This window comes from Varanus komodoensis, unplaced genomic scaffold, assembly GCF_004798865.1.
Source record: "Varanus komodoensis strain SLA01 unplaced genomic scaffold, ASM479886v1 scaffold7_3, whole genome shotgun sequence".
Taxonomy (NCBI): Eukaryota; Metazoa; Chordata; class Lepidosauria; order Squamata; family Varanidae; genus Varanus; species Varanus komodoensis.
The window spans coordinates 22,818,494-22,846,244 of NW_025336480.1; the positions used below are offsets into that span (position 1 = coordinate 22,818,494).

A 27,751-nucleotide genomic window follows, 5' to 3' on the forward strand; every position below is an offset into this window, starting at 1 on the left:
CCCCATCCCCTTCCTGCCGTGGGGCTTCTCCTTGGCTAGACAATGTCTGCAGAGGGACCAGGTGATGCTGGATTCCCCATGTGCTGTATTTCCTGCTAAGGGGCTCGGCTTTTCCAAATGAAGGTTCGGTGGGCCATGCCAATTACATGCTGTGTGCAGGTGGCCTTCCCCAAAGCTAGTGGTGGTCCTCTTGGCCAGGCTTTCATGCCAGGGCACCCTCTGAACCAGTCTCATGTGGCAGAGAGTGCTCTCCAGCCACATCATGGTGAGCGAGTGCCAGTGCCTTCCAAGTTAGCCTGCAGTAACGCCCTGTAGACTGAAAACACCTTTCTGCAGCGGCTTGTGCAATATGCACAACTGGATTCCTTTCATATATGCAATATAGGGAGATACGTTTCCTAGGCATACCATGTACCAGAGGTGGCCAGGCTTTCTCAATAGAAGAGCCACGTACGGTACACGCCAGGTGCTTGAGGGCAGTGGCGAGCGGCAAGTGGGCACCCGTGGGCGCCCACAGGTGGCGAGCCATGAGCTGCAAAGTAAACTCACAGAGCCATGTGTGACTCCCAAGCCTCAGTTCAGCCACCCCGCCACATACTGTAGCTACTGGTTTGCACGGAGAACCTACCTGACGTATGAGTTGTTGGTTTCTTGGCACCAGGAAAATCCCTTCTTATTTTTCCGTTGAAAAGAACAAACTGGTTTTAAATGGTTTTTCATTTTTGCTGATGTTCATTGTGTTGTTGTTTTCTACTATTTGCATACCGGGATTGTTTTCTTTGAAGCACAGGATATAAGCAACAACCCTTATTAGCAGTCATGCATTTCGGCTTCCCCACAACCTTCTTGGCACAAGCTTGAGTACAATGCCACATAACTTCTGATAAGCAATTTTCAGAATTGCTGTGTTATCTCTTTATTTTGATTGTATTATAAAACATTAGCACAGGGCTTTATAATTTAACAATGTTCACTCTCTATAAACAAGTAATCCCATATCTCCCACTTTAAAAAATTATAATAAATTAACATTATTTTGTGTCGGTAATACCAGGAAAAGGGTACCTTGCTCATTTCCTCCAATCTCTACTCTGATGCAAATAATAAAATAAAATCCAAATAATCATCTATATCTAGATGGATATAGATTTATAGATGTTGTATATACATGTGGCAATAATCATAATAATAATACTTAGAGTTATCTTTCAGTTAAGATTATGAAAATATGTACACCCATTTATTTATTTTGCTGCTATATAGGACATTTAATGTTCAAACAGAGAAGTGCAACAGTACATCAAAGCAACGGCATCTATACATGTTCTTAGACAAAAATCTTCTTAATTTAGCATTTTGAAGATCTCCTAAGATGTCAGTGTGACCTCTGCTTTTATAATAAATACATGTGCACAGGATGTGCATGTATATTAGAAATGCATTTCTCTCTCTCTCTCTTATATACAATTGGATGTATATCTATAAATATATAACATACGTTAGGGTGATGTGCTATTCCACATGCCACGGACCAGAGCTGCTGCTTTGCATCGTTGCCTGTATGGCCCACAGCAGCAAGGAGGATCTGCACGGCTGAGGCAGGTGTGCCCTGCAGGGCCCACATGAACCTCATCCTGTTGCTTCTGGTGGAGGCTCATGATGCAGACAGGTCTGAGCACCTCCACAGGTGGTCCCTGCATTCACACAAGCACTCAAAGCTAGTGGGAGGTCAGATCCTGCTCTCAGATATGCACGCCCCTACGTTCTCTAGGTTTTTCGGGTCCCTGTCCCCCTGCCCACAACTGTCTGCCCTAGAATTAAGTACACCAAATCCCGAGGAAATCTGTCATGTTCTGATGTTAGGTGACATCTGCAGCTGTTTTCTCAGTTACCCCAGGTCTGCAAAGGCATCTTCCTTCCCATGTGACAAAAGAGCACGGAAGCAGAAAACACTTGTGCAGACACAGCACAGCTTGTCTCATCGAACACACCAGGCTATTGTTGCTAATAAGAGGTTTGGGGTTGTTTTCCGCGAGCGGTGGACGGCAGTCGTTAAAGCTCAAATGCCCTTGCCTGTATCTGAGGTGAGCTGCAGCTCCATATTCTCCTTTGATTTAGTTCAACCTCACCAGGGTACCAACTATTTTATACTTTTCATCTGTACGAACAGACGAACTGAAAACCCGAGAAGTGGTCCTAAGAAGCACAACTCTCCCTAGTTGCTACTCCTTTCCAGAACATGCTATGACTTCCTCTTCCTCTCTTGGAAGACCTGTACCGCTGGCAAGTGTCTCCTGCCATAGTATCATTCCATAGGCTCCACGCAGCTGGGACCTTCCTTTTTATTCTTCCTGAGTGCACATAGTGAGCATTACCCACCAGACACCGGGAACAGGCAGTTTCGGCCCCCATGGAGCTTCAAATCCTGTCCTTCTTCTCAGCACTGTTAATATGATCCATATCTCCTCAGTACACATGCATGACTGTGCAGTCTCCATTTTCACAAAACCAACAAAGAAGCTGCAGAACTTCCACTCTCCAAAGACAAGCGATTCTAAGTCTCCCGATTTCCTCTGTTCATCATGCATATCAGAGGTGGGCAACATGGTTTCCAGAGTTACCACTGCACCATGAAAGTTTTCTGGTCACCTGTCAGGCTGCCCTACTCCACCCACTTTGGTTTTCTCGCCTTTTGTGAAAAAGGAGCCGAAAACTGTATGTTCAAAGTAGTTGTGCAGTGTGCCGGGGCTCAGACTCTACCTGCGCCTTGTATTTGGCCTCTGGAGCAGGGCACCGTCCTTCGCCATGCCTCCCATGGCAGCCATTTTTGATGGTGGCAAGGGCAGTTTCTCAGATTGGCACTGTGCCCAGGGCCCTGAGAGGTTGCTTCCTCCTGGTTTACACGTATCTGCGAATTCAGACCTAGGATCCACAGCCTCCCTGTCCATTCAAACATACAGTGAGATGGCCCTTTTCCATATTCCAACATGATTCTTGAATCACTTGGACTAGAACACATTTTGGGGATTTAAAAGAGGAAAAGAATGTGCAGAATGTCCCAAGAAAATTATAAATACAAGGATGCTAACAAACAAACATGTTCATTGCAAATAACTTTGTGCATGCAGTGTGCATACAAACGTCTACTCTGCCTTGTGCAGGATGGCAAATCCAGGTTTGCTGAAATCAGTGCAAATTACAAATGAGCAAGGAAATAATGGTTGTATGAGTGGCATTACCATTCAAATAGCTGCCATGGCTTTTTTTAATTGAACTGCATCACAAATGTCACACACCTGTAAAAAAAGAATAATTTAGTAGCAATGAACAGATGTTATAGTAATTATTAAGTTAAAATCACAGTCCCTGCATATCTGACATATTTCTATGCAGTCAGGCACAACCTTGCTGCAATTAAGCAGGGACAGGTCAAGTCAATGCAGGGTTAGGTGTTGTGGTCTTCACAGGTGCTTCTGCACTGATGGACACCTTTCCTGTGTCTCCAAAATGCTCTGCTGATACCTGCACATCACTTTATTCTATTTAAAAAGTAATCTGGGGAGGCTGCATCACTGGGACTCCTTATCCATCGAGCTTCAAGCTCTGTAGGAGCTGTCCATGGTGGTGGGATGGAGATGGAGTTAGAACCATGGATAGCTCCTATAAAACTCAGAGTCAAAGCTGTGATAGATGAGGAGCCCCATTGATGTAGGGGTCATCAGCTCTGTACCCCACCCCAAAATAGGCATGCTTTCTTTTCCAGAATGTCTCTGGGTCTCTAGTGGTCCAAGAGACGATCTCAGGAAGTAAAGAAGTTAGATGGATGGAGGACAGCTTTGCATGTGCTCAGAATTTTTTTTAAGCAAGCTTGGCAAATAGCTTTGCTGTTGTTCTTGTTCAGGAATAGCAAAGCTGTTGAGAAGCATGAAATGACAGTTGCAGGAGAAGGGAATGGTTAGCTGCATGATTCATAACTGGGGTCCTCCATGCGTTTGTTTGAGCACAAGTGGACCTCTGTGTGACCAGGGACCTTGTTTCAAGACCCCCAGCTCTCAAGAAAGTTCTCGATGTGCTGGACTGGAGACAAGAAGAACTCCTTGAGAATTATGGGTTGCTCCTCTCTCTCTGCCCATTCTGTCCTGGCCAAGGTAAACAGACATGCTGCTGGACATTTCAGATAATCTGAGAAGAGCTCGTTCTACCATCAGCCAGAGCACTTACCTCAGGGGTGATACTGCAGTGTTCCTTGAAAGGGAACTGTTTCTTCACACAGTGTACAGTTAAGCTATGCCACGGGAAGTGGTGAAGTCTGCCAATTTGGCTTTAAAATGGGATTAGACAGATGCATGAGGGAGGAAGCTCTCAGTGGCTACTAGTTTTGTGGGCTGGGTGCTTCCTCCTGTGCCAGAGCTGGCAAGCCTGCATGCACCTGTGGCTGAGGAGCTGGGCAGGAGGGTCTTGCACCCATCCTGCTTGAGCGACCCTGTGGGCAGCTGGTTTGCCACTCTGTGTGCAAACTGCTGGACTAGAAGGACTTTTCATCTGATCCAGCAGGGCTTTTCTTATGTTTGTATGCAAAGAAACAAAAGTCCACTACATTTAGTTCATTATTGTATTGCGATCACCAAGGGTGCCATTGGAATTTTTTGTTTCTTTCACCAGAATGCTTTGGGCCATCTCTTAGTCAGATGTTATCACTGAGTATGGTGAGCAAGACTCATATTGGCCATTAAAAATACGGTTCAAAACAAGTAAGCAGCCGTGATGTTCACCCTCCGTTCTCCATAAAATGGTCGTTACATCTTGGGCATTCATGCCTGTTCAGCTAATTCATTGCCAGTTGGGAGTGGCTGCCACCTACTGACCTGATCTTTTCTCCTTTCCACTAGACTCTGTTTGCATTTGATTTTGCCTAAACGGGACCCAGAGGCTGGTGGCAGCAATGTCAGTGGGGAACACTAAAGGAGCTATCCATTGTGCTGAATGCTATCTCAAAATACACAGTGGTATTATGCATTGTGGGATCTTCTGGTCTTTCCTTGTATACTGTTACTGTCCCACTTTCCCATCTTACCAATAAAAATTCACACATAGGAATGAGAATCATAGAGTTGGGGAGGGGACCTGTATGCACCCTCTTTCTCAAGTCCCTGCTTGATGCAAACAAGCAAACAAACACTCACAAATAAAATACTCCCAAGATTCTGCTCAAGAACTGTGGACCTCTGCCCTTCCTTTTGCAGCTACCAAAGATGCTGTGAGCCAGCCCACTTTCACCAAATCCCAACTCATCTATCTGTTGTGGACCTCCCCCCACCCCCAACACACACACTGTTTTCCAGTTTCCAAGATCACTGTTTCCCTACTTCTAGTAAGGCCAGGACAAAGGAGCCTGTGATGTAGGGCTGCAACACTACCCTGCAGTCCCTAGATTTCAGCAGTTTCTTTGTGCATGTGAATGTGCAGGCATGCACAAGTCCCCTCTCCACAGCCAACACCCAAATCAGCCTGGGTGCTGAGCAGGAAGAAGGTACCACCACCAACCTAGGCAGTCAGTTGCACCAATTGGTACTAGGGATGTATTAGATATTGATTTTGGTCTGTTTTTGTTCAGGCTTTATTTGGTTCATCATTTGGGGGCTTGGATGGAATCTGCAGTTGAACTCCATAAATTTCCAAACTTGCAATACAATTTGCAGACCCCCCCCCCAAAAACAATAAAAGTTCAGCAGCAAGCAAAGATTTGGAACAAAATGTGCATGGCAAGTGTACCCCTGATCCGTGCACCCAAATGCCCTTCAATTAATGGAAGAAGAATGCAAGCATTTCAAAGAGGCCCATAACTGATGCAAACATGTGGGGGGAAATGCATGAAAACACTTCTTGCCTTTTGATATGGAATGAGCTTTGAGATGGAATTTGGGGATTTTTTTAAGAAAAATTATTTTTGCTGAACTCAAGTTTAGCTGATTCACACATCTCTAATTGGTATGTGTGCCAGACAACTGAGGATAATAGTTTATGCTTCTAATGAGGTCAGCTCTCACTCACAAAATCTTGCACAGATTGGACTGTGGCTGTTCTTTGCATTTCAGATGCCTCCGCATGTTGTGATGGCAGGACTCAGCTCAAGAATGCATCCCTATGCACTGGGACAAGAGATCACTAGAAATGCGTATTCCTAATTTTTTGTGTAAATGAAGAAAGATAGCAACAGGAACAGGATGGTATGGACAAATGAATAAATGTACCCCAAAGGGGCACAGCTTGGGAACAGGCTAATCCACCCACCCCAGTCTGGAACCTACTGCAGCAACACCGTTCTATCCCTGTTTATCCTAGCCTAAGCGTCAATAACTGCCAGGCTAGAAATGCCACCACTGAGTCATTGGAGAGATGGCCTAAGTGGAGCCCGCATGCATATTCTGCAAAATTAGCCCTGCTGGCCTCAACGGTGCTTGCTCCTAAGTAATAGGTTAAACAATCAGGATGCAGTAAACATTCATGACAGAGATGCACTATCGACGGTTCTAGATTAGTTTCTAGATGTTGTCTGTATTGGTGGCATCCATCACTGGGGTTATGTAGGCCAGGGCTTTGTGGTAGGATCAGTCTTTTAATGCAGTTCATCAAGGCAAGATCATATAACAAACCTGCAGATAAGTAAATAACTCCATGATGAGATATTTTAATGCCAAGTTTATATTTCTGATAAATATAAATTTGGGTAGAGCAATCCTGTGGCTGCTAGACAATGAGTGGACATAGGATCTTTCAGAGCTCCAGTTATGAGGCTGGAAAATCACTGCAAGCTGGAAGATGGGATCTGTGCTCAGCCCTTCCTCCCCCTGCACAGCTGCTGCAGAAAGAAAGGCACTGGCTGCTGCTCAAGGTCATCAGAGTGATCTTGGAAGAGGAGAGAATGAGCTTTCAGACCAGATCCACCATGATACGATGCATTCAGCCAGTCTCTCAATCTTCCTCCCTCCCACTTCAAAGTGTTGCAGCAAGATGGCAAAAAAATCAGTGGAGAGAGAGGAATTTGGAGGTATCTGTTGCCTTTACACTCCTCCTGTCCTTTATAGGATGCCCCTAATCCTCCGACTTTGGAGATTTACAGGTATCTCTACAGAACTGTGCCCTAAGGTCACCTTGAAGGCTTTAATGCACCTTTTTCACTTTGATTAATACTATCTGACAGACTCAACTTTGGCTAGACAGTGTCACCAATTATTCAATCAAATGGCAAGTTTTACCCTTGATACATATCAAAAGTTGAGTTAGATACAACCAAGATCCTGATTAATGGGAGCCAACTGCTATCTTTATCAGAATTTTCAACTGGTGGTTTGACTGAAACTTCACTGGGCTTGTTTGCATCATACATTTTTAAAAGCAACTTCAAAAAATCAGAATTTCTAACAGAAATACTTCAAGTCTAAGCTTAGTCTTTGCCAATGTGCTCCGCTATATTGGAGATTTGGAGGTGGGGGGTGGGGAACAGAGATCTCCCAAATGTCATTCTAGCACATAGATTTATATATCATACAACACAAATTATGCTAATCCCCTTACTTCTCACCACCCAATTTGTACTTTTAGAAATAAGCGTCTCCAATTAATTATCCATTATTTCAAGTACAGTCATGACCCCATCAAGGAATTAAGTTAATTCCTGGGATGCAGATAACTCCTGGAATGCCTGGCCCCATAAGGATAATTCCCAGGACTAAGATGCTGCGGGGATCCAACACGCAACGTGGAAGCAGCAAAGAGGTGGTTAAAACACCACACAGTGGGATGGAAAAAGACGCTGGGGTGGGAAGAAGGGTACAGCGTCAACCAAGAAGTAGTGCTAGTTCCTAGTTCCCATCCTCAAGTTCTTACAGTGAGAAGCTGTACTTTCCCTGCACTCTTTCTACACCTGTATTGTGCTGCATAAACCTAGCAATGCCCAGGGATACAGTCCAGTATTGATGCTCAGCTAGGGAGTAGCTCGACTTTACCGCCCAGCATCTGAGTACGCTTACCCTGAACTGCAGAAGTTATTTCGGTGGCCAGATTCCATTTTGGAGCTTTTCTGGAGTGGAATGGTTTTGTTTCATTCTTTGCTCAAATTTTACAGCAACCTTTTCTAACTAGCCTCTGGATGCTCCAGACTGCAGCTCTCAGAATTCTGACCATTGGCCGCTTTGGCTGGGGCTGAAAGGAACTGATGGCCAAAGCATCTGGAGGGCACCAAGCTGGGAAATGCTGTTGTACAGAAAAAGGAGGAAGCACTTTCTGAATAGTTTCTCTTTGGCTACAGCATGCTGCAGTTTCCTTGCAAAGACAAAATGAGCATTCTAGGGTTGGCTGCTGTAGATTGTAGCCCTCCCCTTTTGCACGCACCTCCTGCATCTCTAGGAAATTATTCAAAAGACTGTATCTAAGGACACTGATGGTTATGATGTGGACTGTCTGTTGTGCAAACTGATCTACCCAAAAGGACTATGATAGAGTTAAGGGGAGGCACTTATTTTTCATGCCAGAACAAACCTCCTGCCACCATATGGATTGGTGATCCCTCTGGTCTAGATGGCACTAAAATAAGTCCAAGGGTCTGGGTGGGGATTAAGAGAAGGAAAGATACTAGAACTCACCCGCAGGTTCCATCCATTTATTTGCAGTGTAATCTTATACACGTCAACTCAAAATTAAGTTCCCTTAAGTTGAACGGGGCATCGTCCCAGGAAACTGGGTATCAATCACAGCCTAAAGTGGCAAAGACACTGGGAGAAAGTGTTCTGTAATCTCCTTCAGGCTGCGAATGTGTTTTTATTGGTTCTAAGAACTTAACTGAACTTATATTAGGCCAAATACACACTCTCACCTTTTCCCAAAAGCATGCTTTAGCTGGCCACTTTTGAATGGGAAAAAACAGCTACAGAGTCTTGCTCCGATTTCCTGGTGAAAATTGCACCTATGCCCGGTTCGGATATTCTCCTAAAGGTATTGCTTACTGCAGCCAGTACCTTTGGAGGCAAATAGCAATATAGGAGGCATTTGCTGCTTTTTCTTCAGAATAAAAGTGTCCAATTTAAGTATGCATTCTAAAAAATGCACAAATAACGTAACATGTGGCATCTGATTCTCTTTCCCCACTTCTATGTTTCAGCAAGTCCAAATTTCCAGTGAGAACATTCACTTGTCCAAAAACATGGCAACAAAAAATAAAAAATAGGAAGAGGAATGTGGTCACCATTTAGTTGGTTGCTATTTTTCACAAAAAATAAAATTAAAAACGCTACCCATAATCATCCCAGTTGCAAAACAAAGTTACAGGCACCCGCTCCTATGAAGTAGCTGGTGGCTAATAATATACCTGTGGCTCAGAATTCAGAAATTTCCACTGTAATTAAAGTAGACAACAGAGACAACTCTAAAATCAGAATGTTAGGAGACTGATCTAGAGGCAGTAACTGGAATGTGCCTAATGGAAATGCTCAGGAAAGGCGAAGGGGAAGGAGGTTGCCTGACATGCAAAGCAGGGCTAGTTCTTGCTCAATATACTCTTGAGGCTTCTCTCTACTGCTTCATCTAATTCTTCTTCCAACTCCTCCTTCTTGGACATGGCCAATTTAGACTGGTAATCTTTTACTATTTGGTCTATGTAGGGTGCGCTTTGAGTTCCATGTAGCATTAATGTCCATTCCTTGAGAACACCCTTCTGGGGTAGGATACCAACCAGCCCAACTTCCAGCACCCAAGTACCTCTGGGGTCTTCTCCCCAAGAATGTGTCGTCATGAATGGCCATTTGTCGAAGCCCACCTTGGAATCATCATCTCTTGGACGCCGACTCAGCAGAATGGATTTAGTCCCCATTGGTGAAGTCATGTTGATATTCAAGTCCCCTCTCCTGGTAGAGTTCACTGTTATAACTGCTTGAACATGTTCGAGGTATCGGACAAAGTTCTCCTTCCCCTCGCAAGCATCTGTTGTAAGAGTCAGAACCAACTTGCCACTGGATGAGAGTTTCCTGGGATTTACAAGAGAGTAAAGTAGATTAAAACCCATACTTTGCATAACACATGTACACAGCTAACAGAAATGCACATTTATTTGTCAGTGTACTGTATCATTCTCATATAAAAATTATGTTATTGTCTATTAAATATATGTGCAGCTTCCCAGCAGTTTCAAAAAGCAGTTTCAAAGAGACTTACACAGATACAGAATTCCACAATTAACAATGTATAAATATATGAACCATAATAAATGTAATATTGCAAATAAATATAAACATCTTAAAAGCATGATCTAAAAATGATACAAGGGGAAAAGTGTTAATCCACAAAACAGAAATTTTCCTCACTTCTCACAACTTCGAATGAACCATAGAACTTTAGCCTGCAATTGGAACAGAACTAATAGCCAAATGACTTTGTCTGGTACTGAAAAGATGACAGCGGCAATGCTGGGTGAACTTCCTGGGGAAAGCATTCCATAAATTTGGAGCAATCACAGAAAATATCCATTCCTGTGATATTTGCGATCATTGAGGTTCTACAGATTCTTCCTGGAAGCTTATTTCACCTTGTTTGCATTCCCGAACACAAGCATCCTTAGCTTCCAATCAGGAAAAATGTGTGCTTTCAATTGGGAAGAATGTGTTTTAAAATTGCAATTTTTTTCCAGCTAAGAATGTGCATTCCCCCAAACTGAAGCATGAAAGTACAGATTTAGAGAACTGATTTAAAATGTGTGCATTGTCAGAGTGCAGCCATGCAGAAATGCACAATTCTGAATGCAGACACGCATTCCAGTAATTGCAACTATTTCCCAAGAATTGCATCCTGCTTGCATTCATGCTTCAGGCTGCAAATTGGATATGTTTTCATGATTTGCAAACAACAGTGAAATTCTCAAGCATCCCTACTTCCATTTTCTGAGGTTATTTTTGAGGAGGAACACAGAGAAGGGCCTCTGAAGCTAATTCCAGGGACTGGATAGTCCCTGGGTACCAAGCTGACAGTCCATCTAGACACACACAATGACACACGATGTGTGGAATATACAGGAACAGAGCAAGATCACGTATGCGCATGGCAGTCTTCAATACAGTTTGGCAAGCCCAGGACTGTCACCCTGGCTGCCCAGGCCAAGGGGTGCATTCAGGGTGATGAGCGAAGGGAGGAGTACCCTCCCATCAAAGCTAAATCTGATTGGCTACATGGCATCACAGAGTTCTCTACAAAGCCCCTGATTGGTTGTTCTCAAGTAGTAAAGAAGCCATTTCCAGTGCAAACAAAGATGATGGTGAAGCATTGTCAGATGTGGAAAAGCATAGCTGCAAACAGAAAGATGCATGGACAAGCAGGTAATATGGATGTCTGTCCTGTCTCACACAATGAGAGAACAACAGGAAGAATCAGTACAATTCTAATGCTTACTACTGTAAAGTTGAATATTTAGGCAAGAGTACATGATCGTTAGGTAGCAGTTATCTAGTTTCATTACATATATGGTGATCTTTATTGATACAGAACTGAGTCTTCTAAGCCCATTATATTTAGTTTTGCCCAAATATAATTTAATGAGCTAAAATAAGTCTTCAGATAAAGTAGCACAGAACTGTGAGAGCATCATGCTTGAGATGTGTGCTATTTTGCTTTCCCGTAATGCCGGGGTTGGCAATGGGGTCCCTGTGGATACAGTGGGGGCCACTGACTGGACTCCCGCGTCTCCCATTCCCTCCCCAGGCTGCCACTTTCCTCCCACTGCTACTTGTGCCACATGTCCCCCTGCTCACTGCTGCAGCCCCAGCAGGACGGGAGGAAGCAGGGGGAGGAGAGTGCAGCGGTGGGCAGGGTGGGGGGATCATGGGCGAGAGGCTTGGAAGGAAGCAGAGGTGAGCACCCAGAAGCCAACGCTTGCATCCCAGCAGGGAGAGGACAAGGAGGCGAGGATGAGTGTGGCAGAGGGAAGGAAAATGCAGTTGTAGGGATGGGTGTGCAGTGGTGAGATGGAAGGAAAGTGGCGTGGGAGTGAAATCCCAAGTGGGAATAAAGGAAGAAGGGGACAGGAAGAAAAGAATCCATGCTGGGGGTAAAATAGAGGGACTCACGGGAAGGGAAGGGAAGGGAAGGGAAGGGAAGGGAAGGGAAGGGAAGGGAAGGGAAGGGAAGATGCATGGTGGGTCCACAATGGCTCCCATTCCTGGAGCAAATGCAGAAATGACAAATGTGCATTTGGGCCCAAAAGGCTGCCCATCCCCACTATAAAGCGTAACTATTTTCAAAGGCAACCCTGAAAAGGTAAATTGCAGCTGTTAGAGGCATAAATTGTTCATCATTAGGTTAGTATTTAAAATAACACAATTGAACTTTAGCTACTGCAGTCAATTAGTATTAATTGATTTGTTTGTTGACTCATTCTGCTTGTCACATGAGGCTAATCAGAACATAATTTTACTACCTTGCCTTTAACTGGAGACTTGGAGAAAACAAACAGAATATTTAATGCTGCGATGGTACAGCATTCAAACTACTACTTGTATTTGAAATATTCTGGAGTCACCACCTCACAGTAGAATCAGTCAGAGAAGAATGCAATGAAGTTACATGTAATGAAGTTTAGTGTCTTAATTTAATTTTATCATTTAACTGGAACAGTGTGGACTACAATCAACCTGTAATTGCCCCCAATTCAGCACTAGTCATGGACAACTTCCAGGGTACTCTGTTTTCATGGTGTCCCCTCCATGGGATTTCACAGGAGGTTATCTTCCACTCTAATCCCTCCTGTATTCTCCTAACAGTTCTTCCATCTTTTTTTTCCTGCCTGCAAAAAATTTATTAATGGAAAAAATGGAATTGCCATGTTTAAGAGGTTTTGTGCATGCACAATATCAAAATACATCCTGAATTCTGCAACATAACTTCATGTGTCACTATGTTAGGCTCCCTGATATAGTCTGGTTGCCTTTGCATGATTGTGATACTGTTATGTGATATTTACTGATTGCGGGCTTATTGAGAAAGAAACCTGCAGGGACTTCCTCCTTGTAGAACCAGAGCAGTGGCAGGAGCCATGATGAAGGAATAAGTACGTAGAAGATGTACCAGCTTATTCAAGAGTTACACCAGTTTGGTACATCTGCAAGAATGGGGTGGTTAGATATAGACTGTGCAGGCTTTGAAGCTCCTAATTCATTCAAACCCTAAGAATGAATTTATATTACTTCTGCTGAATGCATGACAATTAAGGGAGCTGTTAGTTCTTGGTGGTGGTGGTCTTCATCTTTCTCTTCCTCTTCCAGCAAAAAACCCACCTAATGCCTGATTCAGCTGTCAGACCCTCAGCAAACAGGCCCAAAGCACTGGAAAACAGCAGGGGAGAAAGTCCTTGCCAAGTTCTTTAGGATCCTTTTCTCTGCTATGCAGAGAGACTGAGAGGCTCCAAGGGCAGAACAGAATGAAAATGGTAAAATAAAGAGCACGTGCATATCTTTCCATCACCTCTTTAAAGGAAGGAAAGTTCAGAAGTCTTGCTCCCTGAGAAATTTCTCCAGAATTCTCAACATTCCCACAGAGCAGGCAGAAAAATGGCAGCCTCTTTCACAGGGAAATGGGAAGGCTGCAAAAGGGCACCCTGAAAAATTCCTTCCCCTGGGCTTCGTGGGATACGTCGTTCTGGTGTCGGACACCAGAGAGGAACGGAAGTGCTACGGGGAGGCCTTTGCCATCCTGCCACTCCACCGAGTAAAAGACTGGAAATGGATACCTGGGGACATGTTTTGTGGGGGAAGAGAGGATAGGAGGCATTCAAACCATGCTGCATCCCAAATGATATTTCCAGATTTCCAAAATGAGCTCTTCTCTTCTCTTCTCTTCTCTTCTCTTCTCTTCTCTTCTCTTCTCAGAAAAAGATCTATGTATCCCAGCCCCAGATTAAGCCAAGAAGAGTTGGCTTAATTACTAATTAATGACTAAATACTAATTAGTAATTAATGGTGGACCCAGATGGAGATAGGCATTCCCCTTTGCCTCAAATAGCACATCTGAGCCCACCCTGACAGCGCTGCCACGTAATCTAGACCTCAGTACAGACAACAAACTTCACGAAATGGTCCCTGCACATGGGAACAGATCCGATGCCGGAACAGGAAAGGAAGTGCCTTCCATATAACACAGTGCGATACTTTTCTTCGGGCACAAAACCTACCAAGAAATTGTATGCCTCCTGCAGACCTTGGTGCCATGTCTTGGGGATGGGGGGATACTGTCCAGTTCAAGACCTTGCTCTACTGCCCCAGGTAATACATGTTCTAGTGCTGAAATGAAGGCAGGCAAAATGTTGGAGCTGAGGTGGTCTAGAGGCAAGTTTTACAGAACTCTGAGAGGGCCAGAGAGACCTCACGCAGAGACAAATAAATGCTTTACAAAAATAAAAATAAAAATCTCAGAGGAGTAAAAGCTCATGTCTTATCTCAACAAGTCTGGGCATTCAGCCCAAAAACTATCTTGAAGGAAAAAAAAGTATTGAAATGGTGTCACTTTGTAATGTGGTTTGAAAAGTATGTGTGTGACGGGGGCAGCATTCCAACTAAATAACCAACGTGAGTAATCTTGATTCTAAGTGATACCAACTTGGGCAGTATCCAGCAGTCAGCACCATGAAACCTCTTCCAATCTTGGCACCTGCTGTTTGCAGAGCAAAAATTTAGTGATTTTATGGGCTACACTAAATAAGCGGCAGCATGCACTCCACAGCTTGCATAAGCAAGAAACTGGTCCAGGAACTAGTGTGTCTGCTTATCTGGGGGCCGGCCTCTGGGAATGCTAGCTCTTTGTGCCACAAGTGGTGGGTACCATTTTGGCCATGGAAATGGTGAGACTGGCTGCTTGTGGAATGGAAGCAGTGCTGTCCCCCACTGGCAACCTGGGAGTGGTAGCACTGGACACTGCCCATGTTTTAATATAAGTAAATAATGAGTAATGCTCTCAAATACATTTCCCATTGTAAATTAAGGAGTGACTTGCAGCATTCTGAAAAATATGTTGATTTTCTTGAGTGAAAAAGCAGCCACCAGATTTGTCGTGGAATGACTAAAAACACTACCTGGGTGCTATCAAGACCCAAACAGCATTCAGAAAATGCTCCCTAACATTCCGAGGAATCATTAGATTCAAACTTCAAGTGGAGATGGGTTGCTCCAATCTCACTGGGGCTGTGAATCCACTCCAGTTTTTACTCTGAGCTTTTGAGGAACTCTCCAGGGTGCCAATCCTATTTTGGAGATGGGGTTCAGTGCCATGGATGACTACTTTGAAATGCAGACCGAACTCACAACTCGGACTGAAATCCAGAGTGGATGCATAGTCCTACTGACTCTGGACCCACCGGCCCACATGACAAAAAAAGGAACCCTGCTCAAAAGAAAGTCACCTTTAGTGTGCCCCTCCACCAAGACCATGACTGCCTAGCTTTTTTCCCCTTTAATTTTCCATTCTTTCCTAAATACCCCCTTCCATCCAAAAATGTAATACAACCATTGGAGGTTTAGTACCCTCCACTTTTATTAACACATGTTCAATAAACAAACCCCATATATTGTTAAAATAATTCTTATTTACCAATCCTTTTTTCACCTTTATTTCGCACATCAGCTTGTCATTAACTGCTACTGTATATTCCAAACTTCTGTATATCATTTAATTAATAGGAGATCCTGTTTCACCTTCCAGTGGGTCGGACCATGTTTTGTATCAGCCTATGTAACCAAGCTCTGTCTGAGGGATCTTCTACAACAGTTTCTCCAGGACTTAATGTGTTGCATATGCTGTATGCATTGCACTTGCTCTGTTGCTTAAGCAAAGAGTGGTCAATAATAACCCATTTATATGTGTTGAGCCTTCCTCTGTTTAATTGTATCCAATTCTAACTTGATCAGTGGGTACCTGAATGCCTTCTGACTAGTGAGGCATCACCACGTGTGTGTTGCTGAGGTGAAACAAAGGTGATTGTGTCCCCAGTACCAACAGGGGAATTTGGAAATAGCAAGAGTACCACAATGCTTTTCCTTCCAGCCATCCAGTCGAAGGTGCCATCTGAACCACTTGGGATAATCTTGCTCTTGGGGACCGACCTTGCAAGTGGTCTTGTGATTCTGTAGGCTAGATCCCACTGTTCATAATGGGAGAACAAGTTTCTTAACTTCCAACCAGACTGAGGCCTTAACGTTTGCTTTCACTTACTGTGGCTCTTGTATGGATCCACCAACACAGTGAAACCTCTCTGGGACAGTCTTCCAGTCTTTAGCCATCGTAACCATTGCCCCAGCATCTAGGACACCGTAGCCAAACAAGTGGTTGAATTCTAGGCCAACCCCATTTCTTCGCCACTGGTGAACTTCATCATGGAGCTGGTTCCTTTTGGAGGTGAGCACTGTCAAATGTTGCATGTCTCTCCATGTCAGATCCACACTGCAAGAGAGCAATCTGGTGAGAGCTGGCATCTCTAGGAAGGACTTCTTCAAAAAAGACTATTTTCATGCATCAGACAGACAAAAACAAGAACCCCAAAGAAACAGTAGAGTCCAATGTTTCTTGGGGCCAACAAAAGGACTGCCACAAAGAGAGGAGTAAGCATTTAGTTCATCAAATTTCATATATCAAATCTGTCTCTGAATAACTGGAGACTCAAATGTTTTCAAAATAACACAATGAGAGAGAGAGAGAGAGAGGCCATTGCTCTTGAATTCTGATGAATTCAAAAGCAGGTGCATTTCTTTGTAACCTTTGAGCTGGTCCCAGTCAAAGGATCATCCTATCAACTGGATTTCCTTTCAACTGATTTTTAAAGGGAGGGAGAATGCTGCACCAGAGCTCATTTTGTTAAACAAAATACCACTTTTACAAAATCTGTATTACTATGATACAACTCATATTGACAACTCTAGTTCAGCCTTCCCCTCCATGTGTCTTTTTTTAAAAAAACAAGTAAAACAAACTCTGCTGCCCCCCAACATTCTCTTAACATGCAACCTGCAAATTTAGTCAGGGACTGAGTCTTTTTATGACAAAACCATGCAGTGCTTTGAATAAATGGAGCTGTGGAGAAGGAGTCAGTAGGTATGTGGATGGAGAATACATTATGACGAAGGATAAAATAGTGGGAATGTGGCTCTTCAGTGCCGAAAGGCAGGATTCACCAAAGCAGCCTGAGCAACTTTCTCCCATTATGCTCCAAGGACAGGTGTCTTGCCAGGCATTTAGAGTTGCCCAGCAATTCCTACTGAACACAGAACAGATCTGCATACAAAGAGAATATGCAGATTTAAACCTATACATATATATATAATGTAGAAATAATTGCTAGGAATTAATTAAGCTTCACAGGAGGCAAAGCCAGCCAATTAATTTTTCATCCAAATCATACGTCACAAAATAAATCATTCAATGAAGTGGTCCCCTGCCTCAGATTGTCGCAAACCAACAGAAAAAGCCTCCCTCACCTCTAAACTTAACTACCATGCAGGCAGAAATTGGGAGGAGTGTTGTAACATGTGGGGAGGGGAAAAGTAACCCTTTCTGACTGCATCCCCCTTGACATTAACCCCCATTATGGCAACAAAGGGGTAGCTTGACAAGAAAGCCTGCGTAGGAAATGCAGGCAATGTGTTAAAGAAACATGCATGTGGGAGCCAGTCAGCAACCAAGGCACAAGACGCACGTGGGCCAGGTGTGGGACAAGAGAGCCACGGCAGGGCACGAGTGCCACTGCAAGAGTGCACCAGGCTCTCTTCACATCTTTCTTTACATTTGTGAACGAATGTCTATTCAGGAAGAAGCCGTTTAAAGCACAGCTTTACTATATCACAGGGATTTGTAAAATGTCAGCTCATACAAGCTTAAGAGGCATGTTCATAGCCGTAAATAGGAGGTACTGAAGCCCTTAACAATGTAATCGATGGCTGCGTTCACCCACTTTGCCTCCAGCGCAAGGGCGAAGACGCCAGCAGCCTCCGGTGCAGCTGCAGATGTTCCTGAGTGGCGCAGGGTACAGTTGCCGTATAAATCTGTTGTAGCCTGCAAGGGAGCAGAGAGAAGCACATGGGAGGGACAATTCTCTACTCCTTCAAGCTGGGTAGGCATATAAAACCAATATGGAATTGAATTATGTGTTACGCCTTTCATTTATTGAGCAGCAGACAGTTAAAAGTACTGTTTTTCCACACATTTGGAAAAAGTGGTGAAATAATAAATAACAACTCCATTTAAAAGGCATACATCAAAAAGTGCATATAGCAGATACAAAACAGTCCATATGACTTTATTCAAGCATTCATCCATCAGTGGATCGAAATTCACTCAGATGTTTGCTAAATGCAAGCGGCATCTGAAGATTCGGGATAGGGTCCAGATCCTCCCTTCCACACAAAGAAGGGCTCCTTTTCTTCCAGTGGATCCAGTGTAGGCTCCTGGAAGACCATGTCTGGCAATTCTCCCTCCCCACCACAGCCACACAGATGGTTCTGGAGCGTCTCCCAATTCCCAGCCCTCTGGAGCAGCTTTTCAGGGAGCCCAGGAGGCTGCAGGAGAAATCAGCAAAGCCTGCCCTCCATCTGGAGCATCCTGGGTGTGAAGCTCCATTCAAAGGAACGCTAGATCCAAAGTTGTAAACTGCAAGACTTGTAACCAGGGGAACTAGGCAAGCTTTGCAGAGTCACTAGAGGGAGTGATTGTGCATATTGCCTGGTCAATTCCCATTATTATTGTAATAATACTGAAAGCAGAACTGGTCCATTCTGCTCCCATCTCCACCCACACTTTCTCAGATGCACCAGTTACCATGGAGAGAGAACTGGATGGACTCCTATGAAGACTCTTCCTTGGATGCAGTGAAGTTAAGGCAAGCTGGCTTCACCATCTGAACTGGTTACGTGGTTGTTGCAACAAGCTGCACTTCACTCACTTCCATTTGGAAATAGCTGAAGATGCAATGAGCTGCCATTTGCCATGTGTGGTAACAATTAAACAATGTAACTCCTCTACAAGGTGAAGTTGGCTTGACTCAATTGCACCATATCAAAAATTAAGATGGAATTTATCTTCCTTGGACTCTGGAAAATTAAACTTTTCAGTTCACTTTCTCAATTAAACATCCCTCATCTTCTTTTCACTTCTTTAACAATAACACAAGAAGTGGTACTTCCCATGTTATGTGCTTCATAATCCACCACACAACTATTTGAAAGACATTGCCTAACTTTCAGATTTTACAACTTATGACGTCCCCTCTACATTTCCAAACATTTGTTTTACTTTGGGACTACACAACTAAAATGATGTGACTCCTGAATCTTTTTCTGACTGGTCTGTAGTTTTATCTGGTCTTATCAAGACTAGTCTTATCAAGACTAGATATTTTATTAGACTGAGCACATAAAATGATACTATTACATTATGAAAGATTATATTGGACTGGCAATGTGTTGTGCTAAGTTACTGTATGTTGCAACTATAGCAAATGGTTAATTGTCATGGAGCAAAAATGTGACTAAAATGAAAATCTGGACATTTACTAAATAACCAGCTACGTAGGCACAGAACAGAAAATAAAAACAGCTAATTTCTGCTTTTATTATTACTGTTCCTCTTCAACAGTTGGCAGCTTAGACTGATTTGAACTATTTTTTATTATTCCATGATGCTCCTCTCCACCAATGGAGAGCCATCAACATGCCATCTGGTCAGGAATACGAGACCTTCTCTAATAAAAAAGAGATCACGATGTTTCTCGAAGGACAATACCTAATAGCACAATTGCTTCACTCACCACACCAGCCTCAGGATTTCTCTTCCTCCCATTGCTGAAAGTCGAGGCCAAAGTCGAGGAGCAACTTTCATCGTACAATGCTGTTCGGCCATCATTGATAGCAGAATTGATGGAAATTGTCCACATGCTGGATGCATAGCCATCACAGTTGCAATCGTCGTAGCTTCCCCCATCTCCAGAAGCCCACACGTAGATGCTTCCTTTGCCAGCACGGCCCTGAAGAAAAAGAGTAATTCAATTTGTTAGGTTCAGGCTAACACAGGCACATTTTATCATGTTGGGGAGCCGTTAACATGGAGAAAATCAGGTTAAAGGAGATGCAACACACAGCTATCTGAAGTGATAAATGTATGAATTCTGCACAAGTCCATTTAAGACAAATTTCAGCCACTTGCATTTTCTTCTGTCTGCAGAGTGTTCCCCATTTATCTCTTTATTTTATCAGTATCTGCAGCTAGTAAGCCACCTTAGAAGAACAGGTTGAAGGGATAATAGGTGCAGAGCGAGGGTTTCACTATGACATACACAAATCTACTTAGCCTGCTGGATCCCTCAATTACTGGGGGCAGGCATGGGCAATTTACAAACTTCCATTCTGAAAAGTCTGGGGGTTGCTAGGAAGCTTGGCTAGCCTTGACATGCATTTAATGTAACTTGGCCCTTTCCTTTCAATGTGAATTGCAGGGTCAGGTTGCCTGATCCAGATTAAAGTCTAACCTAGGATCATGTTGTAGTAAACACTAGACTTCCAGTAAGTAAGAAGAACTCATTGCTCAGCCATGCACCAAACTAAGAAATTTGAATTCCTTACATCTGATATCCCATTCCAGTTCTTTCCAAGGACTTAAGTGGGTTAGGGAAATACGTTGCTTGGTTTTCAATGGTGATGAGTAACACCTAATCAGTTTCAGTGGGTAAGCAACCTTTGGGTTCCTTCTTCTGTCCTGGAATCATGTATAAATAAGCAAAAGGGTATAGCAGGAGGAGGAGGTCCATTGCAGAAGGATTCTTCGCAAGGCTAAGGCTGATTATGAGCCGAGACTTGCCAAGGATATCAAGAGCAACAAAAAGGGCTTCTTTCAGCATGTAAATAGGAAGAGGAAGGGGAGACAAGTGGTGGGACCACTAAATAAGGAGGAAGGAGATCCAGTGGCTGATGTGAGGGAACAGGCACAGATGCTAAATGACTATTTTACCTCTGTGCTCTCCCCAAAGCAGGATGGGGGATATCTGCATAGGAGATTAGATGAGGCTGGGGACTTAGGGGCACAGATTAGAGTCACCCCCCTTGAAGTCGAGGGGCTCCTCAAGGCATCGGCCATTACAAAGGCTCCAGACCCTGACAGGTTACACTCGAGAGTACTTAGAGAGTTGGCAGGGGTTCTCTCATGCCCGCTGGCCTCCATTTTTGAGGCCTCGTGGAGAACGGGTGAAGTTCCAGAGGACTGGAGGGTGGCATCAGTGATCCCAATTTTCAAAAGGGTAGTAGAAGGGACATGGGGAATTACAGACCTGTTAGCCTTATGTCCATTGTAGGAAAAACAATGGAAAGGCTCATAATAGAGAAAGATCTAGTGATGCTAGATAGGGAAGGGAGGCTGACAGCCATACAACACGGCTTCCGCAAAAACAGGTCCTGCCAGACAAACCTTGTGGAATTCTATGACAAGGTTTCAAGATGGCTGGATGGAGGGGATGCAGTGGATGTGGTATACCTGGATTTCAGCAAGGCCTTTGACAAAGTGCCCCATGGTATCCTGGTGGAAAAACTGAGGAGTTTTGGGATACACCAAAGCACTGTCCGGTGGATTAGGGCATGGTTGACTGACTGAAAGCAGAGGGTAACCATTAGTGGGGAATCATCGGGATGGTGGCCAGTGACAAGCGGGGTCCCCCAGGATGGCGTTCAATGTGGATAAGTGCAAGGTCTTGCACTTGGGGCATAGGAATAGCTGTCATAAGTACAGGTTAGGTGACAAGTGGCTGGAGAGCAGCACTTGTGAAAGGGACCTCGGGGTACTGGTTGACTGCAGGCTAAACATGAGTCAGCAGTGTGATGCGGTGGTCAAGAGGGCAAATGCCACCCTTGGTTGCATAGCCGGAAGTGTGGCTTCTAGATCGAGAGAGGTATTACTACCACTCTATACGACTCTGGTGTGCCCACAACTGGAGTATTGTGCTCAGTTTTGAGCCCCTCATTACAGAAAGGATATAGCCAGGTAGAGTCAGTGCAGCGTAGGGCCACAAGGTTGGTGGCCGGTTTGCAGGGGATGGGGTATGAGGCAAGACTGAGGGAACTGGATCACTTCAGCCTGGAGAAGACTCAGAGGGGATCTGTTGGCGACATACAGGTATGTGAGGGGATGTCACACGGAGATGGGTAGAGACCTGTTCTCCCCTGCAGAGGAAGGCACGACACCCTCCAACGGAGCAAAGCTCAGGGAGCCAAGGTTTCGTTTGGATGCCAGGAAGCACTTCCTGACAGTCAGGACCCCGGGGGTGTGGAATGGGCTTCCACAAGAGGTCGTTGAGGCACCATCAGTGCAGGTGTTCAAGGATAGGCTGGATGTGCATGTGGTGGGCATGTCGTGAGCGGAGCCGGCTGGTGCCGGAGGTCAGACTAGATGGCCCGGGAGGTCCCTTCTGACTTGCTCTGTTTTTATGTTTCTATAAAGTGGGGTAGGAACTTATGGACTCATTTTAACATGAGAAAATCCTCCTCCTCCCTATCTCATCTCCCTGTGCTCTGCTCCTTCAGGCACTGCTCCCAGCCAGGGCTGGCCCTGCAATGTAGAAATGTGAAGCCATCTGCTTCAGAGGACCACATGAACAGAGTGGCGGGTGCAGGCAGCTCAACATGGGAACGATGCAATGAACTGCTGGCCATAGCAGGTTGAAGGAGGTACCATTTGGCCTCAACTTCAGGCAGCAAACTATCTTGGGCTGGCATGCCTGCTAGCTGAGCTTAATTGTTGTAGTAGTAGTAGTAATATAGTATTTGCAAATATAACAAAAATGGCTGTGGGAGACATGTCCAAATGCGTAAGATGCTAGGCAGTGGGTATTTATCTTTCCAAGTTTGAAGTCACTCAGCCATTGTAAGGGCTTTCGGTATCTCCCATTACTGTCCATTTCTTAATCCACACGTTATAGAGCATGGGTCCTCAAACTACAGCCCGGGGGCCAGATCTGGCCAGCCATGCCCATTTATCTGGCCCGGCATGCCTATCTGGACCTGCTGCGCCCACGCCCGCATGCGCACCTGCCGCTGCCCACCTCGCTCCATGTGCAGGCAGGCAGCGGTTTGCTCACTTGGAGAAAATGATCTCCAAGCAAGCAAGCCAGCCAGCCGCTGCCTTGTGCACCCGCCAGCCCCTCGCCTCCCCTTGCCGTGCACCCCACCCCCACGCCAGCCCACGCACACAGCCGGCACCCTTTCCGGCCCGCGCCCAGCACCTGCAGCTTTCAACTGGCCCCCTGGTGAAAAAGTTTGAGGACCCCTGTTATAGAGTATATTTCAAAAGAACATGAATATCTGTGATCATCACAGATTTTTCCCCCCAAGAACATTCATATGAGGAATGGCTTCCAACCCAGAGGTGGCCAGTGCTCACTGAAGCCAGTGTGCAGAGGGCAGAACCACGATCCAACATGGTACTGAGGTTGCCTGGGCAGGGCAGGAGAAGCTCATGTGTAGCAGTGAGTAGCTGCATGCCACGTGCTGAAGCAACCGCGCCTGCTTCTGGTTCGACTTCTTTGGCACACGTGGGTGGGGAGCAGGCAGACCTTGCCTTGCCATTCACCCAGATACTGAGCAAGCTCTGCTCCCATATAGCTGGAATATCAGGTTTTGTTGAACCAACCTCCATCTTACCTCTTCAGAAAGAGTGCATACAGAAGTTAGGGCAACTCCACTGATGAGACGGTATGCAGCATTCCAGCTCCCCATTCTCCTCCTCTCTGACCATCTGAACTTCTTCAAAAGGTATTTATAAACAACCATTTCAGTAAAGCTAATTCTGTCATCAGCTTAATTCCTCCATATAATAGGCCGGCACTCTATTTCCAGTGGTGGGTTTTGCATAGAGCTTATTTAGCATGAGTAGATGGATCACACCAAAGCAGTTAAGACCCTGCATAGCAAGGTGCTCCCAGCGTACTAGTAAATGGTCTAAGGAGACTAGAAGATACAACCTAGCTACAAACAATAGTATTTGAGAGGTACAGAGTGAGAGGAAGAGACAGAAAGCTCTGAAAAAGTATGTTTTAAGGGGCTGCCTGCTTCTGATCTAGTGTGGAGGAGATCTGGCACTCTACTGGAGTGCTGAATGGTGCAAATCTGTATATTCATAAATAAACTCAAATATTACAGAAGTGAGGCAAGCATAACAACCCAAAGCCAAAGTTCATGACTATCATATATAAATACAGCATATATCCTAGTGCATATTTATGTCTAAAGCATAGAACTTGTGACAGTGTCAGCTACCAGATCGAAACCTCAGATAGTTCAGCTGAGAAAGATGTGAAACCCTGAGGAATAAAATGCATGACTCCATATTATACCAGACTGGAAGTTCTGAGCTTGATGTACCCTAAAGTAACATAAAACAGCTCTTAGATATTTTAAGCAATGATTACTTGATCAACCATGACATATTTAATGAACTAACTGATCAACCATTCATTTATCAGACTGTACAGATATTATATAATGAAAAATAGATAGCTGTCTGTCCCCAAGGAGCTTACAATGGAGAAAACAACAGAGGCTGGAAGAAAAGCAAGGACAGGAACTGGAAAGGAGGGATCTGGGTAGTTGCAATGGCGAGCATTGAAAATGCAGTTACAATTGGGAGTGAGGCCTAAGGACGTAAGCCAAAGACCGTGTGGAAAATGACAAGCAATTTGAAACAAGGCAGAGGAAATGCCTCATGACAGTAACTAGAAGATGTCTGTATTATACAGAGGAAACCAAGAGAAAGTAACCAGCCAGTTGAACACATAATTATTCCCGAGAACCTTATCTCTGAAGGTAAACAACAAGCTGTAAACTGAATTGGTTTTACCAAATCTTCCTTTGTGCCACTGTCAAACCAATATCTCTATACAGGTCAATGGCTGGTTGCTATTTGTCAGTCCCTGATTTCTCTTCCCCATCTGTCCCTTGCCTGTCCAATTTAATTTGCAAGTGATAAACAGGGCCGTGTCATGCCTGAGATCCATAGAGCACTTAGTTCACTACTGGAAGGAAAATGGGCACCACGTATCAGTAGCAATTATCTTTCAATGTCTGTAACCCTGGGCAGAAGTATAGAAGAGATGTGTGTTGTGGAGGAAGGTCATGATGTGATTGCATCCTGGCCTCATCCCTAACCTTCAGGTATTGACAGAAGCATGCATAAGCTCTGCTCTACACAAGTTTGCAGGATACAGACCCAGTGTTCAGTCCCCTGTATCAGCCTTCCCAACCTAGCACCCTCCAGATGTAGACTGCAACATCTGGAAAATTAATTCCCAGCCAACATAGCCAATGGGCATGCAAACTGGGAATTATAAGAGATCTGGTCCAATGCACTGGGAAAGCACAAGGTTGAGAAGGTTGCCCTATATGCGTGTGGTTATGTCTAAGTTCTGTCTGGGTATAGTGCATGGAAGTGAAGCCAGAATGTAAACATTTCTATGCTAAATGAACTTCTGCAGCCAAGAACCAGAGGAGCCAAGAGAAGTTTAGATCTATCCACCATGAGAATGGCAAATATTTTCAGAATTGGTGGTATCTCAGAATTGGTGGTACATCAGAGTTTCCATCATAACTGAAAGCACTGACAGTGGCTGGTCAGGACCAGTGGCCCTGGATCCATAAGTACTCGTTAGACAAGGTTTTGTATGCAAGGTATACAAAAAGTATACAAATGCAAATAGAAAAAAGACAGATTGCTGCATTCTGACTAATCAGACAATTGTTGATTAGATTTTTTTTGCTTTTTGGGAGGAGGTTATACAGATAAATGTTGTACTCAAATAGTCTTTAATATGTGCTAATGTGCACATTCTTTTAAATTATTGAGCTGCCTCATGGAAATTAACAAATGGCCAGTATTAGTGCAGTCTCCACACTCTCTTCATCAATATAAGACTGATGGTACAACACAGGGTGATAAACATCTAGAATACGCTAGATTAAGGACCTGACAATGCTTTTCGTAACTGAACCAGTGGCATGTAAATGTCACCTAGGGGTGGGTGGTTGAGTGATTTTGAGATTGCCAGGATTCTCCAGGCATGGTTTCACTGCTGGCCTCATGCCAGACCTGTGTGTGCATTTGTGGCTGCTATTTCCGGTGTGCAAACAAGAGATTTGTGCAAACCAAGCAGTGATCAAAGGGAATATTTTGCAGATCTCCCCAAATCTACACAAAGTTCCTCCATAGACTAAAGCTGGTCCAATTAAGTCAGCTGCGGAAATTTGTGCAACTTAAATTGAGAATTGCGAGCAAGATGACTGTGAACCTGTTTTCAACAATTTTCAGAAAACTGCTGGAAATGTATCTGTGCTTGTGCAGAGAGATTCCAGTGAGGTATGCTCACAAGTGACATACTTTTCTAATGCCACCTTCAAGTGGACCTTTATTTGACTATTTGGTCCGCTTTTAAAAATCCTATGCAAAATTGCTAGTAACTTGTATGAGCGTATGCATTTCATATGTATACATTACTGTGGATACATACAGAAGCATGTATGGATATTATTAAAAACATCAGATCACTGGCACAGAGCTTTCCATTGCCTTCGCCACCCTCTTGCTGGTGCATTTTCCCGTCCTTGCCAGAGGTGTTAGCTGATTTCTTTCAGGAGACTTTAGTTCCCTTGCTCCATATTCCATTCAGCTTCCTCCTCCTCGTTTTCCATTCCTACCACCCCTTATCCCCTGGGCTCCACCACCTGCATGAAACATGTTGCCCACCCCTGCTTTGGGCAGAAAGCATCTTGAGTAAGTAACTTTCGCTTCTTGCAGCTCATGACTCACATTGGAAGACCCTGAGGAAGATATTTCCAGTAGTGGAAGCATCTTCTGTGCAGAATTCCTGTAGGAGACCAGCTCTGCTAGCGAGCTCCTCACCCAATTAACTGTGTGGAGTTGAGTGCAGCCCCTGCAGTTGCTCCATGAATCACCTTCACCGAATATTGAGAGGAGAATCATTTCCAATTATGTGCTTTCCAGTTTTATTGCAATGCAGACAAGAATACTAGGCCGGGGCTGGAGTGTTTTATTCTCTCGTGGCCCTTCCTGGACACTGACAATAATTAATTTTAGTTCAGCAGCAAATTAAAACTTCTGATATGCCTCACTTGTTTAGCCAGTATTTCAGTTCTCATTTATTCATGAGTAATCTCCTTGGTATTTGAAAATCAGGCCCTCGTTAGCAAAGGGAGAGTCTCCATGTGTATTCATCTTGGAGTTTTATTAAAGATTGATGACATTTCTGTTGAATAAGTACTTTCCTGTTCTGAAAATAGTTTGAAATTAGATTTTGCATTCCATGGAGAGTTCTCCATGCACACAGAAGGGGAGAGAGTGGCTGAATATGCACAAAAGGACAACGCACGGGGATATTATTTTTAAAACAAGAATGAATGCAAAAGTGTGAGAAGAGTTGTTTACAGTTGTTTTTCTCCCGCAGGGATGCTAAAGGAACTCGGGGGTCCAATATGGTTCTATTCTTATACCAGAATGCATGCACAAGCATAAGCAGTGACAGCCCGAAATTAGATATAGGTGGTGCATGGCCACAACCATCTTTCAGGCTTGTACAATTGGGAGGGACCTTGGGAATTGTCTAGTCTCCGCTCAATTCATATCTGCAATGCAGGAGGGAAGTAGAGCAGCCCTGAGATGACTGCCCAGGCTCAGCATAAATACCTTC

At 44.3% G+C, this 27,751-nt stretch overlaps 1 protein-coding gene across 1 annotated transcript in view; it reads right to left on the minus strand.

Moving 5' to 3' along the window:
- Nucleotides 1-5,773: 5,773 nt before the first annotated feature.
- Nucleotides 5,774-27,751, minus strand: part of PCSK2 (proprotein convertase subtilisin/kexin type 2) — a 140,600-nt gene continuing 118,622 nt past the window's right edge. The window contains exons 9-12 of the mRNA XM_044454522.1: nucleotides 19,823-20,038; nucleotides 17,972-18,072; nucleotides 16,240-16,467; nucleotides 5,774-10,019 (exon numbers count right to left, since the gene is read on the minus strand). Of these exons, the coding sequence (XP_044310457.1) occupies nucleotides 9,533-10,019; nucleotides 16,240-16,467; nucleotides 17,972-18,072; nucleotides 19,823-20,038 (1,032 nt within the window). The 3' untranslated portion in view covers nucleotides 5,774-9,532. The remainder of the gene's footprint in view (nucleotides 10,020-16,239; nucleotides 16,468-17,971; nucleotides 18,073-19,822; nucleotides 20,039-27,751) is intronic.